The sequence below is a fragment of the Cercospora beticola genome, chromosome 8, assembly GCF_033473495.1.
Source record: "Cercospora beticola chromosome 8, complete sequence".
Taxonomy (NCBI): domain Eukaryota; kingdom Fungi; phylum Ascomycota; class Dothideomycetes; order Mycosphaerellales; family Mycosphaerellaceae; genus Cercospora; species Cercospora beticola.
In genome coordinates this window covers 1,335,276-1,349,884 of record NC_088942.1, presented here as the reverse complement: position 1 = coordinate 1,349,884, position 14,609 = coordinate 1,335,276, and the positions used below count along the sequence as shown (strand labels likewise).

General features: G+C 52.6%; 6 protein-coding genes across 6 annotated transcripts; 2 read left to right on the top strand and 4 right to left on the bottom strand.

The window, feature by feature from the left end:
* Positions 1–1,847: 1,847 nt before the first annotated feature.
* RHO25_011806 (uncharacterized protein) lies at positions 1,848–3,296 on the bottom strand (the record flags this gene model as incomplete). Its single annotated transcript, XM_023603223.2, has 4 exons — positions 1,848–2,031; positions 2,084–2,583; positions 2,640–2,882; positions 2,934–3,296. The coding sequence occupies 4 exons, from the start codon at positions 3,294–3,296 to the stop codon at positions 1,848–1,850; spliced, it is 1,290 nt and encodes a 429-aa protein (XP_023454168.1).
* A 777-nt stretch (positions 3,297–4,073) lies between these two features.
* Positions 4,074–5,220, top strand: RHO25_011805 (uncharacterized protein; the record flags this gene model as incomplete). The annotated part of the gene is made up of 2 exons (XM_065603454.1): positions 4,074–4,826; positions 4,933–5,220. 2 exons carry the CDS (start codon positions 4,074–4,076, stop codon positions 5,218–5,220), a joined length of 1,041 nt encoding a protein of 346 aa, XP_065459526.1.
* A 212-nt stretch (positions 5,221–5,432) lies between these two features.
* RHO25_011804 (uncharacterized protein) lies at positions 5,433–6,593 on the bottom strand (the record flags this gene model as incomplete). The annotated part of the gene is made up of 1 exon (XM_023603221.2): positions 5,433–6,593. One exon carries the CDS (start codon positions 6,591–6,593, stop codon positions 5,433–5,435), a length of 1,161 nt encoding a protein of 386 aa, XP_023454271.1.
* Positions 6,594–7,776: 1,183 nt separating this feature from the next.
* RHO25_011803 (uncharacterized protein) lies at positions 7,777–9,693 on the top strand (the record flags this gene model as incomplete). The annotated part of the gene is made up of 1 exon (XM_023603220.2): positions 7,777–9,693. One exon carries the CDS (start codon positions 7,777–7,779, stop codon positions 9,691–9,693), a length of 1,917 nt encoding a protein of 638 aa, XP_023454270.1.
* Positions 9,694–10,848: 1,155 nt separating this feature from the next.
* RHO25_011802 (uncharacterized protein) lies at positions 10,849–11,669 on the bottom strand (the record flags this gene model as incomplete). Its single annotated transcript, XM_023603219.2, has 3 exons — positions 10,849–11,220; positions 11,282–11,576; positions 11,629–11,669. The coding sequence occupies 3 exons, from the start codon at positions 11,667–11,669 to the stop codon at positions 10,849–10,851; spliced, it is 708 nt and encodes a 235-aa protein (XP_023454703.1).
* A 518-nt stretch (positions 11,670–12,187) lies between these two features.
* On the bottom strand, positions 12,188–14,539 carry RHO25_011801 (uncharacterized protein; the record flags this gene model as incomplete). Its single annotated transcript, XM_023603218.1, has 1 exon — positions 12,188–14,539. One exon carries the CDS (start codon positions 14,537–14,539, stop codon positions 12,188–12,190), a length of 2,352 nt encoding a protein of 783 aa, XP_023454272.1.
* Between the last annotated feature and the right edge of the window lie 70 nt (positions 14,540–14,609).

The window sequence follows — 14,609 nt, the reverse complement described above, 5'->3', positions numbered from 1 at the left end:
CTGAAGCTGAAGTGGGTAATGCTGTTAGCGAAGTGCCAACAATAAGCTCAGCAGATGATGGAACCCGCGCAAAAACTGGTGCTTGTCCCTGCAGAACAAGGCGCGAAGTACTGCTCCCAGGGTTATATGACCAGATCACCACTCACCAGAACAGGACTCCTCTCTTTTAGGCGCCGTTGAGCGTGACGTAGAGTTCCAAGCGGTACGAGTCAAGTCTCACGCCAACGTAAGGGTAGGGCAAAAGCAGCTTCGCGCCGATTCTCTGCTGAGGACGAGGCTGAAGGATTCCAAGACGATACAATATCAAGAGAGTGGCCCGCAAGACAAACAAGACCAGGACGTGTGCGTATGTGTACCCAAGCTCTGCGCTCGTTATAGCGCCGGGCCCAGGGTGTATGTGTGGCCATTCCACTGGTTTGGCGGGGTCTCGAGCGCCAGTGCGGGTCCACGACTCCATTCGGCGAACAACAAGCAGAAACAGGCCCCATCAGCCCCTGCTCTCGCCGCTGATTGGTGTCGGGAGCGCAAAAGGCCATCCTTTCATCTCAAGCCACCGTCGTGAAACCTCGTGCGAGGCGCAGGAACAGTGCGACTGCGTTTCATGTTGAGCGGCTACAGGTCCAGTTACGGTCGAGACTTGGCGGCCTATTTGACACCTCACCCTGAGCAGATGGCGCTGAGTGGTGGTGCACTGATGCAGGATGAAGACCGTCGTGCAGAAAATCGCTATCTTTATGTGACTTTTTCTATTGATACATGGTCTCGTGGGGTATAGCTACAGACAGAACTTAGAGGCCAACTTCTCGTCTAACTAGATCCATGCCGGGCTGAACTGGTCTCCTTATTCGTCCTGTTGGTCCCTCGCGCCTTTTACTTATCTATGCTCCTAATAAGGTCCAAGTACGATACAAACTTGTTGTCTCGTCTGTTGCTGCCGCTACTAGTACTTCGTCCTCTATAGCTAAGGTGCAGTCTGAGAAGGAGACAGCGACGAACCTCCATACTGCGTGTACCGCTTTCACGGCGACAGTTGTATTGTCGTCTCCCACCAGGCGTAGACAGCGTAGATAACCTCGTGTCCGGGCTTGTCCGGATACCATAGGAGATAGTCAGCTTGGATACATCTTCGGCATTTTCTTCAACTAGTACTCAAGCGATATAGTATTCCTTAACTAGTACTCAAAGCGATGTAGGATTAGTGATGGTTGAATATATATCCAACCAAAGGAGTACAGTATTTCCTTTCGAAATCTCCTCTTCTCTCACCCTCGCACTCCGCAACCATCGACTACATCTACGACAATGCAGCTCCTTCTATCTCTCATTGCTGCCAGCTTTCTGTTGATCAGCTCCGTGTCGGCTCAGCAGAGCTGCACCATCGTGCGAGACTGCCCCATGTGTGCAGCCGCACATTCAGATAAGCCAGTATGCATTGTTGTAAGCTTGCGTGTCTCCTAAACCCCCTTCGATCACCCCGCCCCGATACTAACACAAATAAAAGTGTCCAGATCCAGCAGGAAGACCGACCAGTCAGGAATTTTGTGTGCCCGCTCCTCGCGATGATCCTTCGATCTTCTGTGTAAGTACTGCAGGTGAACCAGACTCAAAGCTGGTTGACATGCTGCCTCTGATAGTAGCTGACTGAATGTCCAGTGCGTTTCGGACATTCAACCCGCTTAGATATAGTGAATCGTATAGAATACATAACCGTGAAAGCGAAAGGTAGCAACATGCTGCGCTCAACTGGTTGTCTTAATTCGTCCTGTTGGCCTCTCGCGCGTCTCATCCATGCTGCTGATGGAGTACTGTACAGATTTGTTGTCTCTCGTCTGCGGGCGTGCCGCCACTTACCAGGTGGTAAGTACCTTGGGATACTCCTTAGAAGAGATGCCCAGGTCAGCGAAAACAGTGTCATCACCACGAAGGTTCTCGACGCGATGCTCGTCTTCCTCCTCAAGCTTCTCGAGCTCCTCTGCGGGAGTCTCCTTCTCGTCGTCCTTCTCGTCTTTGGGCGCGGGCTCAAGGTTGTTGCTGCTTCAATTAGTCATCTGTTGCGTCCTCTTCCAAGAAAGAATCTGCTCACCTGCTCTCGAAATTCTCGCCAATTAGCAAGAACGCCGCGTTGACATAGTCAAGATGCTTCGGCTGGACTGGCATCCAGCCACGACCCCCAAACTCCTCAATGAACTCCTTCGGGAATTCGGCGTTGTTGGGGAGAGCGTAGGACGGTGCCGAAGACTCTGGGTTCTTCAAGCTCATCACGAAGCTGCCCTTTTCAGCAATACCCATGTCCTTCTGCACCTCGCCCACCTCATTCGGGATGGTGAGCATGTATGCCAGATGAGTCGTACCCTGCCCGCCGCCAGTGGTCGTGATCGCATATACTCCCTCGCCAATTGGTGTGACTTCCGGTGTGTGGCGTGTGCCCACTGTCTTTGTGCTGTATGATGACCCAGAGAAGAACTCCTCCTTCAAAGTATCCATCGATGCTTTTTCCTTCTCGATGAATGCCATGAAGCGGTCTTTGCCGCTCTTCGGAAAAACCTTCTTCGGCAATGCGACGAGGCGGTTGTTTCCAACGTCCTACGATGCATCAGACCCGGTTGATATCAATGCAAGACTCACTGGTGCACACATACCTGAATAGCTCCGTCGGTAATCTTCGCACCAGCTGGCAGAGGTCGCAAGACGAAATGGCTGCGAGCGAGATCCTGGACACTGTCCGGATCCTCGACACCCACTCGCCCTCGTGCGAAGAAGTATATTATACCCTTCTCGAGGATGTTTGAGGGTTGTGCTTGTTCACGCTCCTTGTCCTCTTCGATTGCCTTCTCCTTGACCTCTGCATCGCCGTTGGCAGTACCATTCTCATGGCTCTCGTCCTAGCAAAATTGTCAGCGTTCAATGCTCGTATCTTGTAATCCTCGTCTCACCTTGCTCGTCTTTCCCTCGTCCTTCTCATCTGCCTTGACCTCATCAAGCGCATTCTTCTCATTGCTCTTCTCGTTCTCCTTCTGTTTCGGCTCTTCAACATCCTCACCAGCATTGACCTCCTCAATCGCATCCTGCTCTTGGGCCTCCGACTTGCCATTCTGCTCTGGCTTCGACTCGCTATCCTTCATCTCCTCATCGAATCCCTCATCGCCATCGTCAGCAGGCTTGAAGCTTTCGTCGATGGTTTTCTGGTCCTTCGATGGTCGCTTCGACTGAGTAGGACTAGTCTGCTCATCTGCTTTGCGCTTGGTGCCATTGCTCGCCTGTGGACTGCTGCCATTCTTAGAGCGTGTGTCAGCCATGTTTGATGAATGCGATGCTGTGATGTCGAAGCTGAACGTCAATAGAATTTGCGATGATGAATGCGACGAATCTGAATTGATAGAAGAGTTATTGATCGATGAGAGAAAAGGAAGAGAGACTTTCAATACTCAATGGTAGTGATGATGATGATGAAGTAAACGCCTTCCACTGAACGCGTCTCTGCGGTGATGTCACCATTGCCTAGTTCGCGACGCGTTTGACACGCGCATGCGATGACCCTTTCAGTTGATGACCCTCATTCGATCTTGAATCGGTTCACTTGAAAGTATGTCTCTGTGACTCGTTCGCTTTGCCGATGGTAGTGGTGTTCGTGGTAATGGTGGCTGATGGAATGCTTCTCCAGTGTCGCTGGGTACTAGCTCTGGCGGACCATTTCGCATGCAAAGCAGAGCACGATCCCATGTATTTCGATCAGCGCGACAATCACTGGGTTTGGAGTTTTTCAATGTGATCAATACAAACCGAGAAGAATAGCAAGACAAGTATGCAGATAGATATGCACAAGTCGAGTTGTCGAAGTCGTCTCGCACACCACAGCTCTCCCCACATGCTGCAAGAGGAAATACACTAGAACGTCACTTCTCGAACACCCTGCAGACTGATTAACAATCATACTGCTTTCATGGCCCTCGAACATGCTGCTTACCAAAGGAGTTGCAGAGCAATACTCGACAAGCTGGTCCTGAAACGTTCTCCTTCAACTCCTCAAATCAACCCTTCATCATCCAACAACAGCTCCTCCACCATCCTCAATCATGTGCTCAGCCCCACCCAAAGTCCTCCTCACAGGAACAACAGGCTACGTAGGCGGTACAGTCCTGGACACTTTGTACAAAACCCATCCAGAATACGCTTACACTGCCATCCTGCGCAGTGCTCCACCTTCGGACTTCAAATCGAGGTATCCCAACGTCGAAGTTATCAAAGGTTCCTACGATGACACGGAGATCCTGCGAGCCGCCGCAGAAGACGCCGACATCGTTGTCCATAGCGGAAGCAGCGATCATTTAGCAAGTCTTCAAGCCCTTGGCTCTGGCCTTCTCAAAGATTCTCAGGTGCCAGAGAGGGATCCCAAATTCCTCATCCATCTCAGCGGAACGGGGATAATAGCCGACTGGCGCTCCCCAGACGGAAAGCCAGGAAGCTTGAATCCTCAAGTATGGTCTGACATCTCCGACATTGATGGCATTACCTCTCGTACTGAAGGAGAACTGCATCAGCATACGGACAAATTCCTCCAAGATACTGCCAGAGCGCACGGCGAGAAGCTGAAGATTGCGATTGTGTGTCCACCAGATATTTATGGTAAAGGACACGGAACCGGAAGAATAGAGAGTTATCTTGTGCCGGCATACTTGAAGGAGGCGAAGAAGATTGGTGCGGCGTTCTATGGCGGAGAGGGGCAGAACTCGAGGAGTTGGGTGCACATTGATGACTTGGCGAAGGTCTATTTGAGGCTTGTCGAGGAGGCTGTCGCGGGCGGAGGACAGGCAGATTGGGGCGTTGAGGTGAGCTTGCAGTGGTCCTCTCGTTATTGGATTGTGGCTTATTTCAGTGTGATTTTGCGTGTTGCGCTAGACTAGAGAAGGTCGCTCTGACTAACCTGTGCACTAGGGCTACTACTTTGCCGCTTCGCAGGAGCATAACTCGCTCGATTTTGCCAGAGAAGCTGGAAAGATCTTGCACAGGCATGGTGTCCTGGACACTCCTGAGCCGAAGCAAGTGCCGCTCGAACGAATCGATGGCATGCTGAGTGATTGGGGCCTTCCACATCTCGGAACTTACATGTTCGCTGCGAACTCGCGATCGAAGGCGGATCGCGCAGCGAAGAAGCTAGGCTACAACCCGACTGCTCCGGGCCTGTTGGAGACACTGGAGAGTGATTTTGTGGCTTGCTTGTAGTTGATGATGAAGTCATAGTAGGCAGAAGGAGGCCCCAGCGGTCTGGGACGGACTGCCCACACAGGGGTGTTGCTTGTACAGCTCCAGTCGTTGTCCAAGAATTCTTGACGTCCACATGGACGTAGACCTGGTGTATGCAGTGTTCCTGCAGCCATGTTCTTGCAAGATATGTCATTCCTTGCATCTTCGTTAGAATCAATGTCGTGATTTTTTCAGCTCGGATTTTCTTCCGTCTGAGCATCGGGATTGGACTCCTCCACTGTCTGTGCTGCGCCCGCTCCCTCTGCATCGTCATCCATGATAGTTTCCTCATCCGCTCCAAGTGAAGTCTCTTTTGTGGAAGGCTCTTTGGTTTTCCGACGACTCCTTGTCGTTGCCAGCGAGCCCGGAGCTGAGCCCCCGAATCCGACACGAGCGCCAATCTGCTCTCTGCTTTGTCTGCCAGCTGCCAGGTGCGCGGGATCCGGGACAATACCTCGCTCTGCGGCTGTCAATCGCTTCCTCCGTTTGCGAGGACGTTCTGCAGTGGCATCTTCCTCGTCTTTCTTCCGAGCGGCTTCTTCGTCGAAAGCACGTTTCCTAAGTTCATCCTTGTTCTTCGGATCAGGATGGATTCGGATGCTGTACATTGGCACTCGATCGGTTTCTCCTCGCTTCAGCTTGATTTGAGATAGGCGCTCAAGGAATGATGCTTGAGCTTCGGCTGTAGCATTCTTGCAAAGCTCTCGTGGGATAACCAAGGGCTGCGAAGGATCGTTCGATAATGGCACCGGTGCATCTTCTTGCTGACCATCGCCATCGTTGCTTTGCGCATCGGCTGCATCACTCTCGGGCACAGTGCTCTGTGCCCTGCCATTCGCGTTGAAGTTTTTTTGTGTCAGTGTGACAGGTTTGCCAATGAGCCTGGTTTGTGACAGTCCAATCACATCCAGAACGGTGCCCGCGCGACGTGGTTGTGTTGTCGCGCCCGCTTGAGCGATGTGAAACTGCGTTCCCAGGTCGGTGCTCCAGTAGCAACTGTAGACTCCATCGTCAAACTTGACAAGAGGATTCCGTGTCTGCAGGTCAAGAATCTGGAGTTTACTTTGTGGTCTCGAGTTCACAGCACGCTGCTTCGAGCTGCCATCCCCTTCTTCGACGTTATCATTCTGTGCGTCTCCATTGCTCTGTCCAGATTTGGATATCCCGTGATTCTGAGCAGCTGAGTCGTACTTGCGCGCTAGAGCATCGGGCACATGTGTGGTCAAGTCTAAGGTGAAATATAGCTCCTCGGTTTCGGTGGTATCATACTCGTATTCCCACTCGCTTGTGTCTTCCTCATACTGGATGGCAGGCACCTGTGCGGTGTCCGCCTGATGCTGAGGCTGGCCCATGTGCGAGGGATTGGGGTGGATGAGTGACCGGAACGTGCGAGGGTTGCAAGACCTCACTCGCTACCACGCGTCGCCGAATGCTGCACTCTTGGCACCGCTGAGGTCGTGAAGCATTTAGCATCCGCGACACCCGATCGAGACGCTGCTGTTACTGAGGCCGCGTTATTATTGTTGATGGATCTCGCGGCATGGCAAATACGGCAGCGGTGATTGGGCCTGAGGTGCAGGGCGGGATCTGCATCTGAGGACGGGAACGGCCGGTGGTGCAAAGTTTCCATTGCTTCTCGGCGGGCGGTCGGGCTGACACCTGCATCGCCATCGCTGTCACGAGGATCCGCCATGCTCCAATCCATTGCGTGTTGGCGTCGGCAGCGGTGTCGATTGGCGATGGCCGGCATCGCAGCATCTGCCCATCTGGCATACAGTTTGTGGCGGACAAAGCTACAGCAGAGTACATAACCGCGCAACAATGAACTGACACTGCAACAAAACCCTCTTTCCGCATCGCTGCTGTGCAACGTCGCCTCGTGCAGCACATCCCCGGCGCCCAAGCAGTCAGAAGTGGGTCGGCAACGGTGATAGTGCAGCGTTGTCGCTGACCAAGGCAGAACCACAACGCTGAGCATAACTTCTCACGGCGGGCGGATCCTGGTTGAGCTCCGGAACGTACGACAGCACAGCGCGCACGCCGGCAACTCGACGTCACGAGGCTCACCACCAGTGCTTCTGCTTTCTTAATTCCTTCCGCGACGCTCCTAGCGACACCAACCACCGCTACTGCGTCTGCTACTCTTCTTTTGTCCAAATTCCCCATCGCCTTGCATTTCTTCCGCTTGCTGGTCCCAGGCGCACTTTCGGCGCTTGACTGAACGATCGCTCCCGGCTTCCGTCTGCCCACCCAGCGGCCGTCGTATCATCACCTGCACCTCCCATCGCAGACGCCATCCGATCTCTTCACACCGACACACCACACACCACCCTGGCCCGCCCATTGTCTCCTCTGCAGCCTTCCACCGCATCCCATCTCCTGTGCATCCATCGCACCACTCTCGCCGACAAAGACGAGGCCGTTCCTGAGGGCATTGCGCCATACCCCGCCACAGCCGACTATCTATGATTCGATAAGACCCGATACCGCGGTTGCGATAAAGCACTTCTCTTTTCCTCACCCGCACATCCCACCATGCCCGTGAAGCGGCCATCGGGGCGAAGATGCTTTGGCTGGTTCATCGCTGTCGCCCTCATCTATCTCCTCTTCTGTCTGCTCGGCGTGCAGATCGACAAGACCAACAGCGACGTCGACCTGATCGAGAGCGCACAATGGGTCAAGACAGGCAAGAGCTGGCTCGACCGGCAGGCCTGTCGCTGGATAGGTCTCTGCGGCACTATGCATCTGCTCAAGCAGAGTGCCTGGACGTCGTCAAATATCCGCGACGCACTCCCTCCACCGCACGATGACCCGTCGCAATGGTGGACGTCGGGCGACGAGAATCCCGACTCGTGGTCGAAAGAGGAAAGATTACGGCGTGAGATACCACAGTATGTTCTCGACCATGCACCCTATGTGCATCTCTTTTCGGGCGAGCAGTTCTGGCCCTGCGATATTGGCGAGCATTTGACGCACACAACGACATATTTAAACTACACCAAAGTGGAAGGTGTACTGGAGGAACGCAACCTCACGAACCTCAACGAACTTAATGACTACGAGAGTGGAGAGCATAGCAGGTACATGTATCTGCAAAGTAATGATAACCCGGAGGAGAGGCCCGAATGGCTGGTAGGCGCGAAGAATATCCCCAGGTTGCCCGTGCCCTTGGACGACGAACCACCTCGGGATGATGCTCCACCAGATCTTGACGATCTCAAAGATTATGACCTGGAGTCACTTAAACAGCAAGCGCTGGATGACGCTTACAAATCATCGGCAACATCACCATCTGCGGAAGAACTTCCCACCGGCCTGTCGTCGAGTCCCGATGGACGATGTGGAGGGAGCAGTGGTTTCACCTGCAAAGGCAGCCGTGCGGGTAGGTGCTGCTCCATCTACGGATGGTGTGGCAATTCTGAAGAATATTGCGGAGATCCTTGCGACCCACTTGCCGGAGACTGCTACGACCCGTACAATCCACCACGAGGTCCGCATGTGGATCTGCGTAAACGCAGCAGCACACTGGACTTGAACGGCGACAAGCACAAACCACAGCCTGGTGGCAAGAGTTCAGCGCCGGCCATTCTCATTGTTGTGCCTAAAGAAAATGGAATCGTTGATGCATTCTGGTTCTTCTTCTACTCGTTCAACCTCGGGCAGACAGTGTTGAACATCCGCTTCGGCAACCATGTTGGCGACTGGGAGCACACATGTGTTCGCTTCAGGAATGGCAAGCCCATTGAAGTATTCTTGTCCGAGCATAACTTTGGTCAAGCGTTCACGTGGAAAGCGATGGAGAAGTACATCCCAAGTCATGACGGTTCAGGTACCATGATTGGCAGCTGGAGTAACGAGACTGCCGGACGCATGGCCAAGCGACCTGTCGTCTACAGCGCCATCGGCTCCCACGCCATGTACGGCACACCTGGACTCCATCCATATATCATCCCTTTCGGACTTTTGCACGACGAGACTGACCGAGGGCCACTATGGGATCCTGCCAAGAACTTCCAAGCTTACACCTACGATCCGAAGAATAGGACTATGCGCGCATCGACATTAAACCCCACATCACCTGTTAGCTGGCTGCACTACGCCGGCCACTGGGGCGATAAATATTACGAACTCTCCGATCCTCGACAATACCGCTTCGCAGGCCAATACCATTATGTCAACGGCCCCACCGGACCCAAATTCAAGAACCTCGGACGGAGTAGAGTCTGTCAACGGCGCGGCAAATGCGATGTCCGACATTGGCTCGGAGGCAGCAAACTGGCGCTCGGGAACCCGGAAGAGGATGTCGAAGACGGCACCTTACCTGGCGGAAACCAAACAGATGACACTTCCGCCTCCGTGGCTCTACCCTCGTCCGCCAGGCAAGATGACAGTTCGTACAGCGAAGTCATGTACGACGAAGGCAAAGAGGAATTTTCTATGTGGACACGATAGAAGAGAGGGATTGGCGTTCCGGAAGACTGGGGCGAATTGTTTTTTCATTGTTGTTGAATATGACTTTTGGAAGTCATCATTTTGCGCGCCTTACTGTTTCTGAACGACGTATGGAAGCGATGCGCGACGATACCCTGTGAATTTTATTCATCTTGCTTTTTGGGGCCATGGGCTTGGTGGGAATATACTACGGCTACTACAGCTTACTACAGATGATACAGAGATGGATATCAATGAACTGAGGAAGGAAGAAGACTTGATAGACTCTCGGTAGAGATGACCTTTGAATGAATGTGAAGATTTTTGGCTCTTGAGAGAGTCTGTTGAAATTGCTTGCTAGATTTTCTTTCTGTTTGCTTTCAGCGAGGCTTTTGTCGTCACATACTGCATGGTGATGGTTTTTGTGATGTTGTCATTGCGCAGCAACACAGTTGTCAAGTAGTGTTCGGACTGGGATATTCCCATGATGTTGCATGAAGATCTGAGACGTTGGCGGCGTTTGTGCCTGGATTCTTGTTGCGGAGCTTAATTCTAGGTTTCGATGAAGATTGGAGCGTGCGGCGGTTGGGCACATGGCAGCAGAGATGATGGTGGGCGCGTGGAGCGCGTTTGAGAGAGTGTGAGAGTTGGGAACATCGCTTCCTCCTCCAGATCAGTTCGAGTTCTCGACAGTAGAGTTGGGCATTTGGGGGCTTCGTTCTGTCCTTATTCTGAGAGTGATGCTGTCGTATGTGCGGAAGCAAAATGTTAGCTGTGCCTGTTGGCGGTTAAAGTGTGTTCCACATGTATGGGGTCAAGGATACTGAGGCTTCGTCGCAGGTCAAACTACGAACACTGAGATACTTCGAGAATTCCATCAATTTATTCACAGAGTCCAATCAATCCGCAGGCTCGAGGAGGAAGCTGCTTGTGATAGCAAATATAATGCTGAAGCAAGCAGCATGCATCTGCATGTGTCTCGCTGTCGTGACTTGCCCTTGGTAAACCAAACGCAACCACCTGCTCTGCGGACGTCTCGTACTTCTTTCGTGCATCTTCTCATACCTCTTCAAATATTATTCTACCATTGTTGCGGTCCCGACGATGTGCCCAACTTCGTAGACCAAGAGCAAGACGCTAAGCAGTCCCCACGGGCTGCCGCTCCTTGATCAATGTCTATTTTGGGTGAAGTTCGGTCCAAAGTCGCATAATGTCAGCAAACTGCTCTTCCTCTTCCATCGCCACGCGTTCATGCAATGCGTCCCGTCCAGCATCCGGTTTTCCCCACTCTAAAGCTTGGTCTATGGCAGCGGCCAAGAATTCGGCATTGGCCACGAGCTTCTGCCATACATGATCTTCTTGACGAATAGCGGGAAGACTTTTAGCTACAGCACAGATTTGGTATCTCATGATCGATTGGTCGACTGTTCCGCAATCCTGCTGGTATGTGTATTGCCCCTGGTCCACCAACTTATCAACCCTCGTCGTACTGACTATGTATGTAATGATGGATCGTTTTGTGAGCCTCCACAGTCCTGGCAAATCGTACTAATCAGCGTCAGTATGAGCTGTGCTGCCTCTCCTGCTAGCCTCGAGAATTGACACGAACCTTATCTGCAGCCACATGCATGTCGACCAACTGGCGCAAGTGGTTGATATTTTCGGAAGTAGCATGTTCGACAGTCACCTCTCCGAGGGGTAGGCCGTAGATGAATTTCAAGATTCCTTCGACTGCCTCTGCACTCTCTGGAAGAGTCACTACCCCAGTTCGGGCCTCCCTGAAGTCTCGAGTGCACGCTGCCTCGAAAAATGGACAGGCCGGACAGACGATGGCCTTGTGTACGTGGAAGTCTCTGGTAGCGGTGGAGATTGTGAGGTCCGACCATTCGCCGGACTGATAGATACTTTGAGGTCTGTTAGCAACATCAAGACTAATTAATTCGAGTCCGCGCCTACCGCTTGAGCGTGCTTCCGGTAGGTCTGTCGGGCGAAGCCATATTGCGGGCGAACAAGAAATGGTGCGACCAAAGAGTGTAAAGCAAAGAGACTAGCCAACCAACGAGTGTTGCGCGAGAGTAAGACTCGAGTTGTTGGCGGAATTAAAGAAGTCTGGCAGCACGCTAGAACTGGAAGCCATGTGACAAACAAGTCTTGGCGCAGCAAGTGAAGGGTGGAGTCGTGCTGCCATCAGACTCACTTTGCAGTTCACTCACAGCACCACAACGGACCAAGATATGCAGAGGGGAACAGGCATCTCCCAAGCTCGCGTCCAGTTCAGTGGCCTTGTAAGTCTCGAAGTCGATCGTGATGTACATTTCCGAGCTGTAGGTGCCTGGTTGCCCTAACTTCACATCTCACGTGTGCGCCATGTAAGGACGAAAATGGAGCGGAGTCCCTACAGTCAGCAGTCTCTCAGTACAATATGGCTCAGCAACCAGCAGAGGTCGTGGCACCCACCTCTTGTCGGTCAATACCTCCCCACCAGCTGCCGCGATTGAGCCCTCTCCCTACTCCGTCACGGAGCCGCCGCTATTCCTCTCAACCTCATTACTTCCTTCCTGTACTCTATCAAACCGACTCGACTGTCCGCACCTCTCTTCTCCTGCTGTGTTTCACTGAGTCCAAAGCCGTGCATGTCCTCCAATTCTTCCTTCGTGAACCCCATCTCTCTGTTCGGCGGCCTTTCGCTGTTGGCGATGGACCGATCCACAGCCTCATTGAAATGCTCGTCATGTTCCTCAGCCAGTTGGAGGAGATAGTTGATGTCTTTCCATGTTTCGTAGCGAAGGTCGCCCAGTGTGAGGTTAGTGATGCTGCGATCGACTCTTGGTGCCGGTCGAGATGCGTTCTCTGGATCTTTCTCGACCACATCTCTAGACTCGGAGCTAGGTGTCGACTGCTCGGTGGTCATCGCATCGTAGACTTTCCGCATGACGTCTTCAGTGGTATCTAGTGCGCCTTCGGCGGGCAGGAGTTTCAATGGAAGTCTCTTGCCGCTGTAATCCTGCACTACAGAACCATCTCTCGATACAGCTTCAAGCACAGCAATATCGGCGGCCAGCTTCTGAAGACCATCGTGCAATTCCTCGAAATTGACGTTCGCACCACTCGAAGTGTCGTGAACATCTTCAGGCTCCTGTGCTTTCGCGATAGCATACTCGATAGAACTGTGCTGATAATGTGGAATGAGCGCCTTTAGCTTGTTGAATTGTAGCTCAGCGAAGGAGAATTGCCCAGTTGTTTTGACTGCTTTGCTGAGGACGAAGAAATCAGTCGGGTCTGGTGCTTCACCTTTCAATTGTCTTGCCTCAACGATTTGCGTCCAGAACTCCTCTACCAAGTCCTTGTTATCCCAGAGGCCTGCAACGGAAAGCAAAGACCGCCGTGTCACGTCAGTTCGTTCCAACTTCAACGTTTGAAAGTCGTCGAGGACAATCTTCAACGTCTCAGTGGACTGGCCGTGGCCGGCAATATTGACTATAATAGAATTGAAAGCCGCTGTTGATGGCAATGCACCGAAGCGAGCGAATGTCTCCATCATTCCACGGATCGACAGAAGCACCACGTCCACCAGCTTCTTGCGCTCAACTCCTTCCATCTTGTCGATGCCCGGCAGCCGAAACAAGAGGGTCGTGGCGATGATGAGCTCACTCAGGATATTCGGGAGCGCTTTGCCAGTAACTCCGACGTGAAGGTACACGGTCGCCAGCATTGCGCGTAGTATGGCAATGCGATCTCGGATAGACGTGTTTTCGGCTGTCATCGTTCGTAGCCTCGAGACCAGGAGCCGTACATAGGCAAATGGCAGAATCACACCCGCTCGACATGCCATAGCGAAAACTGTATATGCTTCGGAATTCGGTCGCTCTTCCAGGAAAGGCTTGATAAAACGTGGACTCACATGAGTTGGATACACTCGAAAGGCGGTGTCTAGAGCAAGGTATGCCTGGCGAGAATCGCCGCGTAAAAGACGCTGGGTAGTGATTTCTTGGAGCAGGTCAAGAGGAAGCCTGAGATCCATGGTCGCTTCACGATCTGGAAGTATAGCGTTTGGCGACAAATGATATGCATTGAAGGTGCCTGGATAGCGAGCAAGAGCTCTACTGTACAAAGATTCGAGTTCTTGTAGCGGAAGCCCATGGCTACCGAGCAATTTGATCGCCATAGTATAAGTCTCATAGCCATTGTGCTGATCGTCCTGGGTCTCCAACCAAGTCCAGAATTTCACGCCAGATTGTATGTGGCCTGACTCCAGGAAGAGCAAAAGCAGATACGAATGTGCCGAACGTGAGGGCACGATATTGCCCTGCCGAATATCTTTGGCCAGTGTTTCGGCGAACGACACCATTTCTTGCTTCTTATCCGTACTTTGCTCATCCATCGGTCTCTGGGCTTCGGCCCTCCAGGCACGAAGCGTGCATAGTGCAATGGATTTGAAATCGCCCTGAATCAACGGCCTCTTCTCCGGCAGTTCGTTGTAGAGGCGAAACACGGCAGATATATTGTTTGCCTGGACAGCGTCCAGGAGATCTTGCCGTACAGCCAACGCCTTCAACTCAACCGTCTGCACTGGGCTTGATCTCCTCCCCTCCCATCTTTCTCGTTTGCGCTGCTGCGCATCGGAAAGATTTGGGTCTGTCTCAGCTGCATTCCGTCTTTGTTGCGCACGCTCTCTTCTATTCTCTGTCTCTGCTCTTAACCTCGCCTGGGCTATGGGACTCCAGCGAGGTTTTTCTTCTCGTCCATTCCGATGGACAGCGCTGAAGTGCCTCAGCCTTTGCTCGCCATGGGTCAATTGAAAGGTTCTCAGCCAATGTCGATGGATTTGCAGCTCAAGTTGTCCCCTTCGGAGCTGGAATGAAAGCATTTAGACGGATGCAGTCGCGTCTGAGCACCGCGGAGGTGAGACTTTCTGGGAGCGCGTTTGTTGGCCTGAG